Raw genomic sequence first — 23,682 nt, 5'->3', positions numbered from 1 at the left:
CAGAAATTTTCTAACAAGACCCAAAAGAAAGCAGGGCATATTAAGACCTACCTATGTTTCCTTCTGGCCTTAGACAACATTACAATTTTCTATATTTTCAAACACATTAAAATTACATAGGACATGAAGTCCTTGTCTAGGGTGTATCACAGTGGTAAAAATGCAGAATATTTTATCCTTTACAAAGCAGTTCTGAAATACAGTTGGGCTCAAAATCCTAATTTATGTTCATGGACCTCACTGTTACTTTTTATATACCTGACCTTTCTACTTACCTCACCTAAGCAAGTCTAACTCTCTAATTACTTATGTAAGTGCTGGAAACAAAAGAAGGAAGGGAAAATTAAACACCATAAAAGATAAAAGAAACATTTTTCTTCACTATAGTAACATTTGTTAAAAAAGAAATATATTTTTCTAAAAAAAGTAGGGTTTGATGTGTCATCATTCCCCTCGAGCATTACCATGAGCACACATTGCATGGTACAAATGTTAAGTGCGTGGTTTCAGAGGTCATTATCCTTAGATGTGGCTCTGCCATAATGAAAGAGTGGAGAGGAAGGTTAAAATATCTGCAGCACTGCCAACCACAAAATGGCTCATCATATGACTGTCACAGCTATGCAATCACTTCTTTTCTCCTCCTGGCCATTCACTTCAGAGTTGTACAAACACCATCTTTTTGGTTCTCTTATCCCAATATGTCTGAAAAAGTATGACCACTTTGAAAAGTATCAGGCCTCATTTTGACCCGTCTATATGGAGGAAAATGGGCAGGGATTGAAGGAAGATTTAAGAGAGGACGAAAATTTTGCTCTTAACACAGCAAATATCAGTCTCAGAGGCAATATTAGCATTCAGCATTAACTAAACTATCTAGTAATACATACACTTTGACGCACAAGTTCCTGTTGATTCAAAAAAACCAGCCTAGAAACTAAAACCTTCAAAGCAGCAGCAAATGAAGAATTTAATTCAAACTCTCCTTAATCAATGTTCAAAGAGAAATTTGACACAACTTTTTAGGCACAACTTTGTGGTTTTGTTTTGTTTTTTTAAATTCAAATGTACTTGAGGCGTGATGTGAAAGCAAAACCTCAGGAATGTAAATATCAATAAAGAAGGATTAATATAATCCCAGCTAAAAGAACCACAAGAAATTTTGGCAGAGAAATTCAGAGGACTTTGCTTTCTAAAACAGCTGTTATTTGGTTTAATGGTTTGATTTTTCAGCAGTCCCTGCTCCCTTCACTGTCCAACAAAACCTAACAATAACAAGGAGCCAATTTTAAAAACACACTTGTTCTCCCAGTACACGTATGAAGTCCTAGCCCAGAGACTGGTTTCAGTTGCTACACTCCCTACAGAAAATTAGGGATAAAAACCCACTAAAACCAACCTGGAGCAAGCAACACTATTTGACGTACAAACCAAATCACAGATCAGCCAGATAAGTACAGAAATAAAGTTATATTTTGTGAACTTTGGTATGAATCTGAGGGTAAGATAAGAGGTGAGCTGTATTTTGGGACCTATTTTCAAAACAATGCTAAGCAAAGATCACTACTCTATACCGCATTATTCCACTTCCTTCATGACACATTAATTATGCAGTCCCTACCACTGAAGAAAAATCCTTCTTTGAAGTGTCCTGAAAGTTAACAGCAGCAGAGCTGCCTCTCTTTTACAGTTACTTGCACTCAAAATATAACAAAAGCACACCTCAAAACTAAAAGGCAGACTATGCCTTCATCTCTTTCAAAACACCTCTGAAAAACAACTCCAATGCTGCTTCTGTTGTTTGAAATGCCCTCTATATCACACACAAGCCGCTATGTAAGTGTATGGTACACTCAGTGTGTTCTTAGGGGCTCAGTGGGGTTTCTTCTCAGCCTTTCTGCTGTCTTGGGCACACATATATTTCTATTTTGATTGCAGTATACTTATAATGGAAATGTTCCTTTGAACTAGTTCTGCTCTAGTTAGCACTATGCTTTTTTTTTTAAGTGAATGAAGCCTGTTATTGACCCAGTGGATGACAATTGTTCTCTTTAAATGTAAATGCTCATTAAGATCCACAACAAAACCTATGAGCATTTACCTAAAGATTTAGCTAACACTGAAATTCCATGATTTAGCTGACACTCCTGTTTTCAGGTTTTATTTGTCACTGTTTCTGCTTCCTGACCTGCTGATTGTTTTCCGTAGAAGTTCAGGCTCACTGTTTTGTGTCTCCTGTCTCCTTCAACAGCTGTAATCGGTACTCATACACCACTTTATCTCTCACTCCTCCCAGGGAGAACTTAGAGGTGGGCAGAAAGGCAAGAAGAACCCCTAGAAGTCTCTGTGGTTGTGTGAAGTGTCTGATTACCAAAACCATCAAACAGAAGTAAAGCTGGACCAAACCCAGAAGGGAACAGGCCAGGAGGCAGAGGACGGTGTGTTGACAAAGGTGGAAGAAGCACCAAAAGTACACACAGAATATGTGGGAGCTTTGCTCAGAGGGGAGATGGAAACCAAACTGAGCAAAGAAGTGATTGAAGCAAGAATGAATAGCAAAGGAGGTCAGAGAGCAGAGGATCAACTGTGCTGATCACCAGACTAAACAAGTATGGAATAAGCAAACAATAATTGATTAACCAGTTGCTAATTAGGCAGTGTAGCAATAAAGCAATGAATTACAGTCAATTAAGTGTAAAAATCAAATAAGGAGTAAATTAATTAACTAAGCAGGGAATCAATGCCTAATTAGTGAAAAATAAATTATGCAGGAAATCAACAGAGCAATTAATTAGGCAGCAATTAAATATGCAGAGAAAGAAAGAAACAGTAATCAAATATTCAGGTATACAAACATCAGGAATTTCAGCCAAAACCAATTTGGAACATTCCATTCACTAAACATGCTTTGTGGTAATTCATCATCTCCAGTTTGCCCAATGTATATTTGTGCTAAATAGACACTGAAGTAAATAAGATCAGCAATTTTCTTCTTAAATGGAAAGGTGAAAAATTAAGCTATAAGTTAAGCCATATTAATTCTTCCCAAAATTTCATTATCTTTCTTAATTAGTAATTTTTCCTTTACACTAATCATGTCTACAGCAAAGTGAATTTAACTAAAGGATTACTAAAATCAAATAGCAAGTTGCAGACTAGCAGGCAGATTCCCCGAGTCCCAATCTCCTTCACAAAGAATAAAACAGTATCTGTTTTGCTCTACTTTAAAGTTGGAGCTGGGAAGAAAGAAGCACTTATCTTAGAAAAATCACTGAAATTAACGAATCACTGAAATTAACATATCATATAATTTTAATAATTTTAATAAAGATGCTGGTACAAACTGATTTTATTTCTCTTAATTTCATAGAGAAAACAAAAATCAATACTAGCTTCCTGCTATTTTCTCTATTTTGATTCATCAAGAAATTAATATGCAGGATTATAGCATAACCCCAAATCAAAAGCATTATCCTCACTAAGCTTTAAAGAAAAAGGTATGTAAGTCTATAAAGCAAACTACTTGCTACCCTTAGAACAGCAGTACTGCAATGTTCAAAAGTAACAGATTAACTGTACTAAACGAGTTATGTGAGAGAATCAAAAGCTATTTTAGAGCTTCCTTCATCTGAATTTGGATTATTCTAAACAGTAAGCATCTGGTTTTTAAGATAACTTGTCCTAGTTCAGCAGGAGGGACCAGCTAACCCTGTGTGGGGGTGATCAAACCTGTGTATTCTACCCCCTCTATTCATTCCCCAAGGTCAATGGGCCATTAGCAGCAGCTGCCCAGGGAGCCATTATCACCTTCACACCCAGCCTGAGGGGGGCGGAGCTGCTAAGGGGCCATCAACAGTTCAACACCCCCTGGCTCCCAGAGTTAATCACCCATTGTGTGAGTCCCCGCCCAGGGGGAGGGACTGAGAGCTCCCTGAGGGTACATAAGTGGTGGGTAAGAAGACCTCAGGAACCTCTTGTCGGATCCAGAGCAGCAGCAGGACCTTGACAGGAGGAGATCCCCGCTCTCGCCCAGACCACAGCCCTCGCCTGCACCAACAGGTTTTTCTTTTCCTTTTGCTCTGGATTGGGGGGAGCCACAGGGGCCTCAGCACAAGGGCAAACAAACCCCCTTGGGTTCGTGCCCCAGGACACTGGGTTATACTGCTGGGGTTTTGTGAGTTAAAAGCAATTTCCCTTGTGTGTCAGTGTTGTTATTGTAATGTTATTATTAAATTTTAGCTCTGACTTATAATCTCTCTCATGGTGAGTTCATTTCACCTGCTGGTTCACCTTCAAACCAGCACATCTTTTGGCACCCAACGTGGGGCCACGAGAGAGAAGTCAGAATTACAATTTCATTTTGTGTATTTGGATACAGAAACTCCCTGACTACCATGTTGCTTGATGCATTCATGTGGATGGTGTATCTGGGCCTGTTCATATTTCGACACATGGGGAACCATGTGCCTATTTTGATGCTTTCTTTAATACCAGGGAGAAGGATCAAAATTGCTTTATTAATATACTATGTTTATGTTGTCATAACATCAGAAGCATTGAATTTCATTGTGAATGTATATTCAGTCTGGTGTGCCTGTCCTGGTTTGGGTTGTTACCTCTGGGGTCTCATTAAAAGTAGCACCCAGACTGTGGGGAAAACAGGTGGAGATGGTTACTTCCACCTTTTCACCTCTGCTACAACGATCATTGAAAATATTGAGCTTCCTTTTGATGTTAGGGACAGTATAATCCTACTGTTAGTGCTGTTAGTGTTGCTTTGTCTCCTCTGTACTGTATACACCATGTTTAGGGTCAGAACTGGGCTTTCTAAGGAGACTTGCTGGAGGCCTGCCCTGGGAGCGGATGATGTTGAGTCGCACGGGAAGTGGGAAGATATGGGCTAGTATGTGGAGACCTTCTTTTCTCAAATGATCTGGAAATTCACCCCAGAACAACTGCAGGACCCTGCCAAAATGCTAAGCTATGTGAAAGGAAGATGCTCTGGTAGTCCCAGAGATGTGCAGCTCACAGCAACCTGCTGGGCCCTAGCCACTGCCTACCGCACACTGCTTGGTGTGGTACAGCATCATCAGGAGGAGGAGAAAAGGAGCAAATCCACAGGCACCATGTCCACCCAAACCACGGCTGAGCCAGAGAGGAAGAGAGATACATCAACCAGCAGCATGTCCACCCAGACCATGACTGAGCCAGAGAGGAACAGAGATACATCAACCAGCAGCATGTCCACCCAGACCATGACTGAGCCAGAGAGGAACAGAGATACATCAACCAGCAGCATGTCCACCCAGACCACGACTGAGCCAGAGAGGAACAGAGATACATCAACCAGCAGCATGTCCACCCAGACCATGACTGAGCCAGAGAGGAACAGAGATACATCAACCAGCAGCATGTCCACCCAGACCATGACTGAGCCAGAGAGGAACAGAGATACATCAACGAGCAGCATGTCCACCCAGACCATGACTGAGCCAGAGAGGAACAGAGATACATCAACCAGCAGCATGTCCACCCAGACCATGACTGAGCCAGAGAGGAACAGAGATACATCAACCAGCAGCATGTCCACCCAGACCATGACTGAGCCAGAGAGGAACAGAGATACATCAACCAGCAGCATGTCCACCCAGACCATGACTGAGCCAGAGAGGAACAGAGATACATCAACCAGCAGCATGTCCACCCAGACCATGACTGAGCCAGAAGGACAACAGAAACGGATAGCAGTTGCCCCTGTCCAGAAAAGAAAATCAAAGACCAAATCAGTTCGTATAGTGCATGACGAGGAAGAGTCAGGACCTTCATCTCAAGCAGAAGAAATGGAGCCAGAAATAATCACCCGGTCCCTATCCCTGGGAGAGCTGCGTGAGCTCCGGAGAGAGTTCACACGACAGGCAAATGAGTCCATCTTGACCTGGCTACTTCGAATCTGGGATGCTGCAGCCAATGATACAATTCTAGATGGGAGTGAGGCAAGGCAGCTGGGATCCCTTTCTCGAGATGTTGTCATTGATCAGGGCATTGGAAAGAGACAGGAAACTCTCAGCCTTTGGCAGCGACTGTTGTCAAGCGTGAGGGAGAGATATCTTTGTAAGGAGGACCTCCACGTACAGCAAGGACAATGGAACACGATGGAACAAGGTATCCGGTGCTTAAGGGAATTAGCCATACTGGAGATAATCTTCTCAGAGGATGAGAGATTCCCTAAAAGTCCAGATGGTGTCCAGTGCACATCCCAGATGTGGTTAAAATTTGCACGACTTGGGCCAGAAATGTATTCTCGCTACCTTGCAACATTGCAGTGGAGAGAGGGAGAAGACAAGGTGGGTGCACTGGTCAGCAAACTCAGGATTTATGAAGACACTGTCACTGCTCCATTACGAGCCCACGTCTCAGCTGTGGAAACAAAACTGGCTGAACTGGAAGAGAAGATTAAGGAAGGACTCTTCCATATCTCTCCAGAACAAACGAGAGTCTCTGCCATCAGAAGCAGGCGTCTTCCAGCTAAGGAGAAAGGGTACACTCCACGCGGCAATCTGTGGTTTTACCTCCATGAGCATGGAGAAGATATGAGAAAGTGGGATGGGAAACCCACCTCTTCCTTAGCAGCTCGGGTACGTGAATTGCAAAGAGGCACAACTAACACAGGGAATTCTTCAAGGTTGAAGGCTGCTCCGGTCTCTCGTGGGCAAGGCTCCAGACAGTATAGGAATGATGATGTTATGCCCGATCCTCTTGAAGGAACCTCCCGGTCATATTCACAGGGAGAGCGCAGTGAATACCATGACCAGAACTAGGGGGGCCCTGCCTCTAGCCAGGTAGAGGAGAGGGACAATCGGGTTTATTGGACTGTGTGGATTCGGTGGCCTGGCTCATCAGACCCACAGAAATACAAAGCTTTAGTGGACACTGGTGCACAATGCACGTTGATGCCATCAGGATACGTTGGGGCAGAATCCATCTCTATTTCTGGGGTGACAGGGGGATCCCAACAGCTGACTGTACTGGAAGCTGAAGTCAGCTTGACTGGGAAGGAATGGCATAGACACCCCATTGTGACTGGTCCAGAAGCCCCATGTATCCTTGGCATAGACTACCTGAGGAATGGATATTTCAAAGACCCAAAGGGACTGCGTTGGGCCTTTGGCATAGCTGCTGTGGAGACAGAGGAAATCAGACAGCTGAGCACCTTGCCTGGCCTCTCAGAGGACCCTTCTGCTGTGGGACTGCTGAAAGTTGAAGAACAATTGCTACCGCTGGCCACAGCCACAGTGCACCGTCGGCAATACTGCACTGACCGAGACTCTGTGACCCCCATACACAAGATGATTCCTGAGCTGGAGAGCCAAGGGGTGGTCAGCAAGACTCACTCACCCTTTAATAGCCCCATATGGCCAGTACGAAAGTCCAATGGAGAGTGGAGGCTGACGGTGGATTACCGTGGCCTCAATGAGGTCACACCCCCCCTGAGTGCCGCTGTGACGGACATGCTGGAGCTTCAGTATGAGCTGGAGTCCAAGGCAGCCAAGTGGTATGCCACCATCGATATTGCCAATGCCTTTTTCTCCATTCCGTTGGCAGCAGAGTGCAGGCCGCAGTTCGCTTTCACCTGGAAGGGGGTGCAGTACACCTGGAATCGACTGCCCCAGGGGTGGAAACACAGTCCCACCATTTGCCATGGACTGATCCAGACTGCATTAGAAAAGGGTGAGGCTCCAGAACATCTACAGTACATCGATGACATCATTGTATGGGGGAACACAGCAGGGGAGGTTTTTGAGAAAGGAAAGAAGATAATCCAGATTCTCCTAAGAGCTGGTTTTGCCATTAAACGAAGTAAGGTCATGGGACCTGCTCAGGAAATTCAGTTCCTAGGAGTGAAGTGGCAAGATGGGCGTCGTCAGATTCCAACAGAGGTGATCAACAAAATAGCAGCTATGTCCCCACTGACCAGCAAGAAGGAAACTCAGGCTTTCCTAGGGGCCGTGGGCTTTTGGAGGATGCATATCCTTGAGTACAGTCAGATTGTAAGCCCTCTCTACCTTGTGACACGGAAGAAAAATGATTTCCAGTGGTGCCCTGAACAACAACAAGCCTTTGAGCAGATTAAACAGGAGATTACCCATGCAGTAGCCCTTGGGCCAGTCAGGACAGGACACGATGTGAAGAATGTGCTCTACACTGCAGCCGGGGAGAATGGCCCATCCTGGAGCCTCTGGCAGAAAGTACCTGAGGAGACTCGAGGACGACTGCTGGGATTCTGGAGTCGGGGATACAAAGGATCTGAGGCCAGCTACACCCCAACTGAGAAAGAGATCCTGGCAGCTTATGAAGGAGTTTGAGCCGCCTCAGAAGTGATTGGCACTGAGGCATAGCTGATCCTGGCACCCCGACTACCAGTGTTGGGCTGGATGTTCAAAGGAAAAGCTCCTTCTACCCATCATGCCACTGATGCCACATGGAGTAAGTGGATCGCTCTGATCACGCAGCGAACCCGGATAGGGAATCCTAATCGCCCTGGGATTTTGGAAATCATCACTAACTGGCCGGAAGGTGAGAGTTTCGGATTGTCCTCTGAAGAAGAAGAGGAGCAGGTGACACGAGCTGAGGAGGCCCCACCATATAACCAGCTACCAGAAGAGAAGCGATATGCTCTCTTCACAGATGGCTCTTGCCACATTGTAGGGACAAGCCGGAAATGGAAAGCAGCTGTATGGAGTCCTACACGTCGAGTTGCAGAAGCGACTGAAGGACAAGGTGGATCAAGTCAGGTTGCAGAGCTGAAAGCTGTTCAGCTGGCTTTGGATATCGCTGAACGAGAGAAGTGGCCAAGACTCTACCTTTACACTGACTCGTGGATGGTGGCCAATGCTCTGTGGGGATGGCTGGAGCATTGGAGAAAGGCTGGCTGGCAGCGCAAAGGGAAACCCATCTGGGCGGCTGAGATGTGGCAGGACATCGCTGCCCGGGTAGAGAAGCTGAGTGTGAAGGTCCGTCACGTAGATGCTCATGTACCCAAGAGCCGGGCTAATGAGGAGCATCGTAACAACGAGCAGGTGGATCGAGCTGCCAGGATTGAAGTCTCTCAGGTAGATCTGGATTGGCAGCATAAAGGTGAATTGTTTCTAGCCCGATGGGCCCATGATGCCTCTGGTCATCAGGGCAGAGATGCGACATACAGATGGGCTCGTGACCGAGGGGTGGATCTAACCATGGACAGTGTCTCACAGGTTATCCATGACTGTGACACATGTGCTGCCATCAAGCAGGCCAAGCGGGTGAAGCCTCTATGGTATGGTGGACGGTGGTCGAAATACAGGTATGGGGAAGCCTGGCAAGTTGACTACATCACACTTCCCCAAACATGCCAAGGCAAGCGCTATGTGCTGACCATGGTAGAGGCAACCACTGGATGGCTGGAGACATACCCCGTATCTCACGCCACTGCCCGGAATACCATCCTGGGCCTTGAGAAACAAGTCCTGTGGAGACACGGCACCCCAGAGAGAATAGAGTCTGACAACGGCACCCACTTCAAGAACAGCCTCATAGACACCTGGGCCAGAGAGCACGGCATTGAGTGGGTGTATCGTATCCCCTACCATGCTCCAGCTGCCGGGAAAGTTGAGCGATGTAATGGACTGCTGAAAACAACCTTGAAGGCGTTGGGTGGGGGAACTTTCAAACACCGGGAGCTGCATTTGGCAGAGGCCACCTGGTTGGTCAACACCCGGGGCTCCATCAATCGAGCTGGCCCTGCCCAATCAGAACTCTTGAATACTGTAGATGGAGATAAAGTCCCTGTGGTCCATATGAGAGGTATGTTAGGAAAGACTGTTTGGGTGAGTCCCACCTCAAACAAAAGCAAACCCATCCGAGGGATTGTCTTTGCTCAAGGACCTGGTTGCACTTGGTGGGTAATGCAAAAAGATGGAGAAACACGTTGTGTACCACAAGGGGACCTAATTTTGAGCGAGAAGAGTTTGTAATGTTTCATTGTATATATGTGTATATATATGTATAGGTAAAAAGGGGATTAATTTGGGAATGACTAGATGGAGTAGAATAAGGGGTGGATAATGTCCTAGTTCAGCAGGAGGGACCAGCTAACCCTGTGTGGGGGTGATCAAAGCTGTGTATTCTACCCCCCCATTCATTCCCCAAGGTCAATGGGCCATTAGCAGCAGCTGCCCAGGGAGCCATTATCACCTTCACACCCAGCCTGAGGGGGGCGGAGCTGCTAATGGGCCATCAACAGTTCAACATCCCTTGGCTCCCAGAGTTAATCACCCATTGTGTGAGTCCCCGCCCAGGGGGAGGGACTGAGTGCTCCCTGAGGGTACATAAGTGGTGGGTAAGAAGACCTCGGGAACCTCTCGTCGGATCCAGAGCAGCAGCAGGACCTTGACAGGAGGAGATCACTGCTCTCGCCCAGACCACAGCCCTCGCCTGCACCAACAGGTTTTTCTTTTCCTTTTGCTCTGGACTGGGGGGGGGCCACAGGGGTCCCAGCACAAGGGCAAACAAACCCCCTTGGGTTCATGCCCCAGGACACTGGGTTATACTGCTGGGGTTTTGTGAGTTAAAAGCAATTTCCCTTGTGTGTCAGTGTTGTTATTGTAATATTATTATTAAATTTTAGGTCTGACTTATAATCTCTCTCATGGTGAGTTCATTTCCCCTGCTGGTTCACCTTTAAACCAGCACATGACTGCTGAGACAAAACCTGCAATACATTCTATCAAAGTCATGAGGCCCCTGATCATGGCTGTTCTCACTTTTAGCTGCTGACTAAAATCATGGGAATTTAATTATCATTACTGAAATGTCACAAACATTTTTTACTTAAATATGAAGGAAGAAAGTCACAGCAATGTTGATACAGAATGCATTCCTGCAAAAACTAAAAGATGAGACTAAAATCAATACCACATTATGTGGTTTAAGGAAAACCTAATCGTACACATTCACCATTTTTCCTAAAAAAGCCTTAAGTTGAGTTTACATGGTAAACTACTACTGTAGAGGCTCTCAGACACTGCAAAGAGGTACACGGTCCATAAGACTAAACTACACTGATGTTTGTGAATGTTTCTGGTTCAGAAATAATACAGGTTAGAACCTATACCCTTCCTGTGAGGGTGGTGAGTCACTGGAACAGGTTTCCCAGACAAGTTACAGATACCCCGACTCAGGAAGTGTTCCAAGGCCAGACTGGATGGGGCTTTGAGCAGCCTTGTCTAGTGGAAGGTGTCCTTGTCCATCAGAGAGGGGATGGAACTAGATGGTCTTTAAGATCCCTTCTAATCCAAACCCTTCTGCGATTCTGTGATCTATACAATACAAATATAGTAGGACAGAGAGGAAGAAACAGCACTAATTAAGGTGTCTGGGACATGAATTCACAACAGTGCCGTTTTGAGCAGAACTGAGTTGTCAGTTTACTACGTACCTAAATAAAAATTACAAGCTGAGAAATAAAAATGGAGGAGCATCAGGCTTTATTCAACAGAAAATCAAGGGAGTATGAAAATGTTTTTAAAGACTGACAAGTCTTTACTAAGTGTTTTAAGTAGGTGACAACTGCAAAAGACCACAAATATGAAAGTGCAGCAGTAAAAATCATCAAAACTACTTTTAAATAAGGGATAACATAGGAGTTAGTAAAATTTTAACAAGAAAGAATAAAACAATTTCTTGTGTTTGTTTTTTTACTTGCTTTTAAAAGACAAATCTACATACTACTACAATAATGCAATGAGCCTAATAAGGTGTCAAAATTGGAATGCCTGGCTGTAGACAAAGATTACTGACAGACATGCATTCAAACAAGCTTCTGACAAACACTGCTTTAATGCCAGTGGGTCACTGCCACCTCAGAATATTCAGGATAAAGCAGGATATATTGTTTGAGATGCAATACCATCTGTTAGATGCAGCTTAGGGTCAAATCGGATTAAAAGGCTGCTTTTACAAGTAAGAGAATTCCTGAGGAATTTAAATGCAGTGCACAGAAAAGCACACTGTAAGAACTATACATGAGCAACAACCTGACCACAAGGGTATGAATGACTGTGACACACTGAAGGGAATAAAAGGTTACAAAGGCAGAAACAACCATATAATGGAGGATTTAATTAGCCCTATGCAGAGTGGTTAAATGTCAAGTCAGGAAAGAACGCCAAGATTAAATATTTAGACACCATCAATGACTGTTTCACCGACCAAGCATTCAGGGAAACCACATGAGGAGACAGTTCTTGACTTTATCAGAAATAAAACACAGGACCCCTTTCAAAGTGACATTACTTGAGAGTAACTCCGTAACTGTGATTAAAATAGTACTCAAAAATCCTCTTAAAGAGTGAAAAAGAGCCAAATGTTTTTCATTTCAACAATGTGAACTATATTAAGATAAAAAGCATCTTTAGCAAAAGAAACCACAAAAAGGACTAAAACGGTTCCAAAACAAGTTAAATCCTTGAAAGCAGCATGAAGGCTATTTAAAAGCATCATATTTGATGCTAATCATCAAAGAAGGTTTTTGACAGGGGAAGGAAAAAAATCTAGCACAGCTAAAAGAGCAGTGAAAGGAAGCCTTAGTAGAAGAAAACACCTTTATTAAAGTTTTTCCTCAAAGATTTTTGTCAAAGGAGGAAAACAAAAGCAGATTGTAAATTGCGTCAAATTTAACATTAAAACACTAAGGCAGGTCAATAAGGGTAATTCTATCAACTTGAAAAATAAAAAGCAGTTTGTAGCAACAGTTTTAAAATATCTCTCCAGTAACAGGCTGGCTCAAGAGCCTGTGCAGAGAAAAGTAACCTGTGCAGAAAAAAGACCCTTCAAAGAAGGTGAGCCCATAGCAAAACAAGCTTTTCAATCTGCTGACACATTATAAGGGTTTAGAGAGGTGTTGTATGAAAGATCTCTCAATTACGTCAAACACTAAAGTCAGCCTCAACACAAGGCCAAGCACTGCAGTGCTCAGAAACAAAACCTTACAGTTACAAGAGACAGTCCTGTAAAACAGATGGTCCTATAATATGTAGATCCATAAAAAACAGAAAATATTTCTGCTCCAAAGGTCCATACTGAGCTTACATCTTTGGATATTGTTCCTTTGACTTGACAAACTAATAAAATAATAAAGAATAATAATAATAGTGTCTCGGTTTGAGGGGAAAAAACCAAAATGTTTTACCCACAAGCAGGGGAGGGGCCTCCTCCACGATAATCACACCACTCTATCAAATTTAAGAAAAGGAATTTTAATACAAGAAGGATAACTGCTATATATATATATGTAAACAGACTAGTGCAACCCACTTCCCCAACACCACAAGAGAGGAAAAAAAAACAAAAAAACAAAACAACAACAAAACCCAGCAGGTTTTTTCCTCTGGGAGGAAAGGTTATACTCAAGTGTTCATATCACAGCCCGGCTGGCTGCAGAGTGAGTTTCAGTCCCTCTCCAGCGAGACAGACGAGCAGTGAGCTTTCAGATGGACTCAGTCTCTTCCCCCTGTGTTCCCCGTCCAAGAAGCAGAAAGGTACGAGCAACCAGCAGCAAATCCAAGGCAGGCAGCAGCAGCAGCGCGGCATGAAAAAGTAGTCCGAAGTAGGCAGCGGCAAGACAGCCAGGAAAACCCCAGCAGTAACCAGCAGGGCAGCCTGCCTCCTTGGAGCCCCCACTCCCCCATTCCGCGGAGCCAAGACTGAGGAGAATATCCAAAAATAACCCAAAAGAGACAAACCTGCCCCCACCCCAGCGATCAACAGTTAACTGCTTCTTTTGTTAACCGCTGGCCTGGGCAGTTAAGTGGCAGGGGAGAGAATTTACATAATAATCCCAAACTACAACAAATAGTAATCCTTAAAGTGTACAGAAATAAGTAAAATCAACAACACAGCACAGTTCCATACATGAGCAGTTACATAAATTTGATTATTTTCTGCCTGGAAAGGATGGAACTGAGGACTGGAGAAAAGGTAAAGAGTAAAATGAAGAACTATAAAATTACTTGTGTCATGGAGATGACCAGCAAATGATCTCACTGAAACTACTGCCTGTTTTTTTTTAGCTGCTCTCTCCTTGCTGCTGCAACTGTGTACAATGGGTACACATCCACTTGGCATTCGAAATTCTTGGAAGTTGATCAAGAAGAGCTAAATTGAAAGATGCTGGTCAGGGTTCAGCAAAGCCTGTAAAAAGGTCTAAGAGAGTATTCTGGCCAAGTATCACTGTGTGCTTGCCCTTTCTTATACTTGTCTATTTAGACAACCATCCTGACTCACTGTCAGACACACCCTATGTCACAAGTGAAACCAAATTAATATCCAAAACATTCAATACTTTCTTAGACTGTGTTTTTTTCAAGTCGCAACACTAAGAATACTAAATAACAAAGACCCTAACAGAGTCAGTTACTGTAGCATTCAAATAGCAACTTGCTTACAGCAAGCTCCAGGGAACAAAGGGGCAGAATCGCCTCCCTCGACCTGCTGCCCATTCTGCTTTGGATGCAGCCCAGACCGCCACTGGCTTTTGGGGCTGTGAGAGAGAACACACTGCTGGGTCGTGCCCAGCCTCTCATCCATCAACACCCCCAAGTCCTTCTCCCCAGGGCTGCTCTCAATCCATTCTCCACCCAGTCTGTACTTGTGCTTGGGATTATCCTGACCCAGGTGCTGGACCTTGCACTAAGCCTTGTTGAACTCCATGAGGTTCACACAGCCCCACCTCCCACACTCTCACCATAATCAAACTCACTATATTTAAATACTCTGTTTTTCTGTTTGTGAAAAGACACTGAAGTTTAACTACTGATGGCAAGTAAAAGCCATTTTGTTTGTCTTTTACCCACTCTATCTTTACAAACACTCCTGGGAAAAGTTAAAGTTCTTTCAAAGAAAACAACTGCCTACATGCATTTATGTTGGCTAAAATATATATAAAATTCAGAACTGGATTTAAAAGGATCTTCAAATAACTAGGAAATGAAATTATTTGCAGCAGTTTAGCACAATCACTTTATTAAACACATAAACAAGGTAACTTTTCCATTATTAAGGAAAAAAAAAGTCAGAAAAGACATGGTTGTAGTAAGTTGGACCTTTAAATTTTCATGTTCTAAGATCTCCCTCATGTGGCTAAATGCACCACTGCTGAAGGTACCACTGAGATACACTAATGTGCAATATCAAACTGCAAGATGCACTACCAGACACCAGAAACACTTAGAACGTCTCAAAGAAAAAGCACAAAGTGATCAGCCTTCGACTTCAGGATGCCTTGGATGAAATGCTCGAAACCTGATTTTTGGAAGCATGCTGAACTAGGACACCCGTAATCGAAACACATCTGAGGTCAGATACAGTTCAGCAGCTGCATTTACAAAAATATTGAACATTTGTGAAAGTTCTGGGTTCAGCTACCCTCAGAACACTTTTTGTTAAGACACATGTGCCTAAACAAATACAAATTTATTAACAGCACAAGTAGTAAAAAAATTATTTCTTGCTAAAAGTTGGACTACAGAATATAAAGCAGCCCTGGAATGCTTTTAAAATAGTCCTTCAGTAACACAGCACCTGTTGGCTATTCTGCTACTCAGATACAAGTTGTTTTCCTTACAGTGCCATTCTCTTCAGCACAAAATTCTCTTTCACAGAATCACAGAATACATGGTGTTGGAAGGGACCTCTGGAGATCATCCAGTCAATCCCCCTGCCAAGGCAGGGTCACCCACAGCAGGTGACACAGGACACACCTAGGTGGGTTTTGAATGTGTCCGGAAAGGGAGGGAGACTCCATGACCTGACTCCATGGCCTGTTACAGAGCTTTGCCACCCTCAAAATAAAGAAGTTCTTCCTCATATTGGGGTAGAATTTTTTGAGTTTTATTCTATGGATATTACTCCTTAATGGTGGCTTGGATTGTAAACTACCTATAAATACTCCATAGGACAACTAGAAATAACTCAGGATTCTAAAAATTAAAATGTCAACTCAGTGAATGACAACCAAAATCCAAACCTGAGTATGCAAGGTAATTAACAGACATTAAATCATTGCAGCACTTCACAAACTTGTACTGCAACAGCACACAGGGATTGTGCAATGCAGAAAGCATGTACACAGCATTACTAAGGCTCTCATCTCTGTGTAACTTTACTCACAGTGCAAAGCCTGTGAAAGACAGGGTAATGCAAGGCACGTAAAGGCCTGAGATGACAATGTAGGAGAAACATCATTAACTTGCTAGATGCCTTCTGCAGCTCTGAACTCGGAGGTCCTTGAGCTAGATACACTACACTATTTGAAGGAGCTGCCAGAGGAGTGCACGATTGTTTTAAACCCAGATGCACACAGAATAATAGAATAATAAATGTAAAGGGGTTGGAAGGAGCCTTGAAGACCATCTGGTCCCAACACCCTGCCATAGGCAGGGACACCTCCCACTAGACCAGGCTGCTCCAAGCCCCATACAACCTGGCCTTGACCACTTCCAGGGACAGGGCATCCACAGCTTCCTTGCGGAACCTGTTCCAGTGCCTCACAAAGTAAAGAATTTCTTCCTTGTATCCTGCCCAAATTTCCCCTCTTCCATTCGCACCCATTACTCCGTGTCCTATCCTTTCAGCTGCTCAGGAAGAGCCTCTCCGAATTCTCTGCAGCCCCCTCCAGGTGCTGGGATGTTGCTCTGAGCTCGCACACATCAGTTCAGCACCACCAGCAGCTCCAGCTGCTCCTTCCAGGCTGTCCCGACCCGCTCCTGAGCGGGCCCTTGGGACGGGCAGCCGGGGCACCGCGGTGCTCCCAGGCTCGGGCTGCCCCGGCCCTCCGGCGGCCCCCTGGAGCCCCCTCGGCTCCTCATCCCGGGGTCCCTCCGGCAGCGACGGGTTTTGGGGCGATGGGTTTTGGGGCGGGTGGAGCGGCGGCCTCCGTGGGAACTACTTGTCATGCGGAAGGAGCGTCACACAGCGCCGCCGGAACTACTCCTTCCCCACCCCCCGCGCGGGGATGCCTGCGCGCTGCCCCGGCCCGGCCCGGCCCGGCCCCGCTCACCTGCAGCCGCCGCCTCCATCGCCACGGGGACAGCGGGGCGGGACCGAGCGCGGCCCGCGAGGGGAAGGAAGCGGCGGAAAAATGGAAAACAGCCACAAATCGGCTCCCCGTGCGCCGCGTTATGGCGAATCTGCCGCGGCCGACACGGCGGTGGCGGCACGGGCGGGGCGGCGCCTGCGCAGTGGCGGCAGCGGCGTGCCCTGAGGCGCCGCCCGCGGGCTGTGGGAGCGGCGGGAGGGACACGGGGTAGCTGAGATAACCGGGATAATCGGGACAGCCCACTGTGAGCTGAGGGTCACAGGATAATCGGGATAACCGGGACAGCTCGCCGTGGGCTGAGAGATTCGGAATAATCAGAGTAGCACGCCGGGGGCCGAGGAACACTGGATAACCGGGATAATCGGGAAAACCCGCCGGGGGCTGAGGGACTCGGGATAACTGGGATAATCGGGACAGCCCGCCAGGACCTGAGGGACACGGGATAATCGGGACAGCCCGCCGGGGGCTGGGGGACACAGGATAACCGGAACAGCCGGGATAACCGGGACACCCGCCAGGATCTCCCAGAGTCCCTCTGAGCCCCAGGACGGGGCTGCGCAGCTCCAGCTGATGCCAAAGGCGCTTCAATGCTTTATCTGTGGGTAAAAAAAAAAAAAAAAAAAAAAGGCAAGCATATTTACTGGGAGATAATCATGGGTTGGGTTGGAAGGGACCTTAAAGGTGGTCTAGTTCCAACACCTCTACCATGGGCAGGGGACACCTTCCACTAGAGCAAGCCACATTATTCAACCAGGCCTTCAACACTTCCAGGGATGGGGCAGCCACACCTTTTGTGGGAAACCTGTTCCAGTGCCTCACCACCCTCACAGTGAAGAATTTCTTCCTAACACCTAATCTAAACCTGTCTTTCAGTTTGAAGCCATTCCCCCTTGTCCTGTCACTACATGCTCTTGTAAATAGCCGCTCTTCTCTCCATCTTTGTTTTAGGCTCCTTTCAGGTACTGGAAGGCCATAATTAGGTCACCCTGAAGCCTTCTCCAGGCTGAACAATCCCAATTCTTTCAGCTGTTCCATGCAGGAGAGGTGCTCCATCCCTCTAAGTGACTTGGTGGGCTACTCTGGACTTGTTCCAACAGGTTCATGTCCTTCTTGTGTTGGAAACCCCAGATTTGGATGTAGCACTGCAGGTGGAGTCTCACCACAGCAGAGCAGAGGAGCAGAATCGCCTCCCTCAGCCTGCTGCCCACGCTGCTTTTGATACAGCCCAGGATATAGTTGGCTTTCTGGGCTGCAGAAATACTGGCGCAAGCTTGAAGCAAAGTACAATTTTTCCTGTATTAATAAGTCCATAAACAAACACTGATGACTTGTAGCTCGGGGGTATACTGAGCCTTGTGCCTAAGCCCATGACTGTTTTATGCATTTGTTTTTCCAAAGTTTCACATTTGCCTTGAAGAGCAGTAGGGCCGACATGTACCAACAGTCTGCTGAATAACATAGCTCTTTGACCTGGGTCCCACATTAGGAATTTATGTATTAAATTGTTTCTTCAGCTTTTTCTTAATAGCTTGAAAGTTACTTCATTGGCACAGCACTAGTGCCACTGGAATACACATAACCACCACTTCTACCTCATGTTATTCTGTTTTATTTTTCCGTTTAACAACCATTGAACATCAGTTTTATCACTTTCACTCTTAAATCATGAGAACTGTTGTATGTATTCAATATTAATGAACTTAGCATTAAATTCCATAATGTCTGTTACTGTAGCTAATTTCAGTACAAATGGCTGTGTAGGAATCTCATTATCCTTCCTAAGTATTCACAATATAATATTTTTTCTGTCATTCTGCAGATGTACTCAATTAAATATAAAGAGAAAATTGTGAAAACAATTCATTTCAGTATTAATTACAGTAATATTTCTGTATTAATTACAGTAATAAACCTAAGTCATTTTCTGTTGTAGGAGAAATAATGCATATATATTAACTGAGAAACAGCTTATAAAAGTATTTTTTAAATGTCCCTGCTTATATCTCATTGTAACAGGTAAATTCAGCCATGGGCAAAAGGCCACAAAGCCTATATATGCCTTACTCTGACAAAACAGCTTTTAACCCCCAAAATACCTGTATGATGATTCATATCACAAATATTGACTCCATAGCCCCAAATTAGATTCACCACAGCCATGGGACTGATCTCTGCCATCACTTAGGTATTTTCAGATCCTTTCTGCTGTGTTTCACTGTAGTGTTACTATGCAAGCTTGTTGATCTTCCTGATGTGGTGAAAGCAGCCTCTCAATGACCACCTCATCTCAAGAAACAGTGCTGGCTGTGTTTTCAACCTCCTTCTCATTGGCTTTGGTTTTCTTTTCCCCAGCTTTCTCCGCTGGATGCTGAAATAGTCCCAGTGTTTAGCCTAACAGCCAGCCTCACAGTTTTACCCCTTTCTTTGTTGAAACAAATGCCCTTAGATCAGATATAAAGGAAGACAGAGAACAAACTACAGCCCTGGAGGCAAAAGAAAGGTGGATGCTTGTTTTTTAACTCACTGGGATCTATGGGAAGCTGCAGTCAAGGATCTAGCAGGTGTGGGATTGCAGAGATTTCTAACAGAAATGTAAACATCATAACGAATGGAAGTGTGAGTGTTGGGAGCAGGAGGAGCTGGAGAAGGTCATCAGTACCCTGGCATATCCTTCAGACACCCAGATCAGGGACACCAAGAGCACCCAGAGAAGACATGAGAAAGTAAATCATCAGCATCACTGATGCCTCGTGGGGTGGGATGAGATGAACATTTCCAAGATGAAAATTACTATCAGCTCCTAAAGATCACAAATGACACACCCAAACATCACCTTGTCAAAGAACAACCAGGAGCCATGAGCATGGGGACTCAGGTAATTCTGGCAGGACTACCTGAACAAACACCCTTAGTGCTTATGGGTGTAAAAAGGAAAGCACAAGGAAGTGAAATCATTTATGTGTAAAACAGTCACCTGTCCTAGCTGGTGTCATGCTGTCACAATTCTCGCAGCACTAACCAGCCTTACACTGAGCTTTGTACATCACTCTCTACAGATGCCAGGAGGGCTTGGCCAGGGCTAGGCTGAGCCTTAGCCCGCAGCAGAGATTAACTAGGCAGCCGCAGTCTACCAATGTTCATCACATCAGTGCTCCTCTTGCTCAAGACAATTTACAATGAGACAAGTCTTACAGAGGTATGGTATGTTCTTTAGAATTTATGTCAGAAACCCAAATAGAAGGCAGAATGAAAAGACCTGACCTTTCCAGAGCATGTTGTCACTCCTTTGTGAAATTTGTCTCCTCTGGCCCCAATGACAGAGCAACATTGTGTAAGATTCATGGGTGGGTGTTCTGACCTTATGAGACGCAACATTTAGAAATGTGTCTTTAGCCTGCTGCCTTGACAAGCCCTCTTCACCTGGATTCCTAGTGCCCCTTTCTGTCCCTCTTCCCATCCACAGTCACTAGTGCACTTATCTTCTCAAGAATGTTTTCTACTAGAAGCAATAAAGATGAAGGCACACTTATGCTCAGCACACACTGCCCATGAAAGGAAGGGACTGTGCTCTTTTTTGGACATGAGTAATGTTCATCCTTACCTTGGCATTGAAAGAACATTCTCTGGTCCTTGAGTCACTGAGCCTCACTACAGCAAGTAGGGTGGATTTTCCTGCCAAAAAAACCCACTTGTTCCAAATCTTTCACATAGAACCACTAGCTAAGCATCAATATGGCATGTAGATTGTTACTTTTTTACATACAGATATTGCACACAGTTCAGCTTTGCACAATCACAAGCCTGTTTAAAAGGTCACATAAAGAAGGCTTAATCTTCACCAAAGACAACAAATCAGAGTTGCAATCTCTGATCTTTGGTGTCCGGCCCAGTCAAAATGCTTTAAGAGGTCTGTCTGTTGAAGACCAGAAGAGAAGGAGAAAAGCTGTTAGTGCTGGGATGCCTGGCCAGGTGACAGAGCCACATAAAGCAATGTTTTTGCAGCTCTGAATCACCAGTTTCACAGCTTAAATAAAAATACCCTCAAGTTCTTCAAGAAATTCCACCATGTGTCATCAGAATGTACATAACTTGTCACCAGCAGTTCAGCTAAAGCTCTCTGCACACAACACGAACCCAGGCCATGGGATAACCAGCACTGATTGTGAGGGCCCTCTTGAAGCAGACAGCAGTGATCCTTGTTGGGGCTGTCCTGTGCAGGACCAGAAGCTGGACTTCAGTGATCCTTCTGGGTCTTTTCCAACTCAGGGTATTCTGTGATTCTATAAACAGCTCCCACCTCAAGGGAGAATCTGATTCTGATCTGTTTGTTCATCCTATTCTCTCAGTTTCCTTATTGACTAAATTCAAGGCCTACTCTGCCCATGTTTTCCCTGGCCCTCCTCCATATCTCATTGTCTGACCTCTTTTTCTGCCTTTCATTTCCCAGTCACAGTTTTTGCTTTCAGGAATATCTTTCCTGTTTTCCTCAAGTGCTCTTTCCAAGTGCTTTCTGCACTTTTTCACCCTGACATCTGTCCAGCCACTTACTGATAAGCTCCTGCACACACAAGTGTTCATCAAGTACAGCCACCAGCTCCCTCTCTCCAGGCCACTGAATGGCTCCTTGTTGTAGCCTCTGTGTCTGGCCAGTGTCAGTTGACATCTTCTGATGCAACTTTTATATAATAAAAATAATAAACTCTACCAAGTTCTGGAGAATGCAAAGGTCATGTATAGAGCAAGTTCAGGATTGCACAGAGTCTGTTTCTGGAGCTGGAATCCAGAAAGATAATGTGAATGCCCTTATTGAGAGCACAGCAGATGCTGACTCCTCCTTTTCCCAGTTACATGGTTTGGCTTTATTCACAAATAGGAAAATCACTTCACTGATAAAGTGTATTCCCAAGTGTGAAACCAGAGTGCACCTTGCTTGGCCGTTCCATAAGAGCAGTCCTACAGAATTAAGGTAGTAAAATAAATAAAAAGTCAGAATTAGTCTTGCTTTGTACAGCTTCCATTTCCATTTGGTTTTGCATAAGCTGTTTCTGGGAATCTTCAACATCACACAGTCCTATTCTGCATTTGAGCAGGATCTCTGACTCATTTAGCATCAGCTGACGTACCTGACCTAGATATGAATGAGGGCTACACAGCACAGGGGTTCATCTGTAAGACAAGACTGCTTCATTTGTTACAGAAGCAGGAAAATGTGGATAAGTAAACATGAGATTTTATGAAGGGAAATTAGAAGCAGATTTTCTTGCAGAGTTCGTTTACGGTATAGAAGGAGCATTCACTATTTCTGTATTCCTCCTTTTCTGCTTGCTTACCATGGCATTTGCAATGTGCTTTGAAAAGCATCAATGGTTGCTATAGCTGAGAATTTTAGCATCTGTGCATATATGTGATAATCGCTTTTAAGACACTTTATCCTAGGTGCCTTACCTTGAACAGATCCAGTTGGGGAAACTTTTTCCCCTAAACTTCAGTGCTTCACTTTCACTTTTTTCCCACAAGCGTTTTGAGAAAATAAAGCCATTTCTGTTGAAGCAGCAAATCAATATAAATGCCCCATAAGCACCCAGAAAAAACCAAGCTACAGGGAGGAAGCAAAGATCTGTAGAGGGGAGTCAAAATACTTGCCTAAATCAGGCAGTTGTCCTGTGAGAGAAAACAGTAAATTATGTGATCATGACCTTAAGATCTGCAACAAAAAGTATCAGCAAGAGGATAAAAGAAGATGTATGCTGAATTTCCAACCTGACTGATTTTCATTTTAACACTGATATGCTAAGACAAATATCCTTTAGTATTTGATGAAGCAGTGTCCATAAAGCATTCTAGCAGAAGAGCAGAACTCATAGATATTACAAACTAAATATTGTAAGAAATATTGTAAAAAAAACAAAACCAAACAACAAACCCAAACCGTCTTCACCTTTGTGTACATTTGCAGTAGAATTGAAGAAACCAACCCCAAACATCTGTCTGGGTTCTTTATGAATTGCACAGTACAAATACACTTTACTTCATGTAAGTTTCCTGCACTTGCTTGTGAACAATTTTTTGGTAAGTAAAAATTCTCCCTGAACTTAGTGTTGTTCTCTGGTTTCATATTTTTCAGAAGAGCTGTTTTAGACACACATAGAAAGTACATTCCTACTACAAGTAAAATCACTTTACCAACTCATGTGAAGATTCCATGACATTGCAGCCTGGGGCAGGTGTGATCTAAATCAGATAATTCAGAAAGTCTTACAAACAGCACTGGTTTTATACAGCTTTTCCCCTTTTGATTAGCACATCAGGAAATATAATTCTTTTCTCTAGGGATAAGAAGTACTTTATTTGGTGCTACCTAAAGAATAAAACATTGATAAACTAAGTTGTTAACATTTCATGTCATTAAAAATTTTAGCATAACTGATCTTTAATAGAACTATTGTTCCTTTTTTTTAATTCTAATTAGAGTATTTACCACATGAAAGGCCCTCTGCATGTTCCCACTCTGAGATGAGTCTTTATTATCATGGAGATTCAAAAATAAAAAC

The 23,682-nt window shown here is 44.3% G+C and overlaps 1 protein-coding gene across 3 annotated transcripts in view; it reads right to left on the bottom strand.

Annotated features, from left to right (window-relative positions):
- ZFAT (zinc finger and AT-hook domain containing) overlaps positions 1 to 23,682 on the bottom strand; it is a 134,523-nt gene that overhangs the window by 72,215 nt on the left and 38,626 nt on the right. For 2 of the 3 annotated variants that reach the window (XM_071553799.1, XM_071553801.1), the window contains exon 1: positions 17,093 to 17,237. The exons of the other annotated variant lie outside the window; for it this stretch is intronic. In XM_071553799.1, the coding sequence (XP_071409900.1) occupies positions 17,093 to 17,111 (19 nt within the window). In that variant the 5' untranslated portion in view covers positions 17,112 to 17,237. Of the gene's footprint in view, positions 1 to 17,092; positions 17,238 to 23,682 lie in introns of those variants that run through there. 3 annotated transcript variants of the gene reach the window in all.

This window comes from Pithys albifrons, chromosome 4, assembly GCF_047495875.1.
Source record: "Pithys albifrons albifrons isolate INPA30051 chromosome 4, PitAlb_v1, whole genome shotgun sequence".
Lineage (NCBI taxonomy): Eukaryota > Metazoa > Chordata > Aves > Passeriformes > Thamnophilidae > Pithys > Pithys albifrons.
Note: the sequence above shows the minus strand (reverse complement) of the source record. Positions and strands in the feature narration are given on the sequence as shown.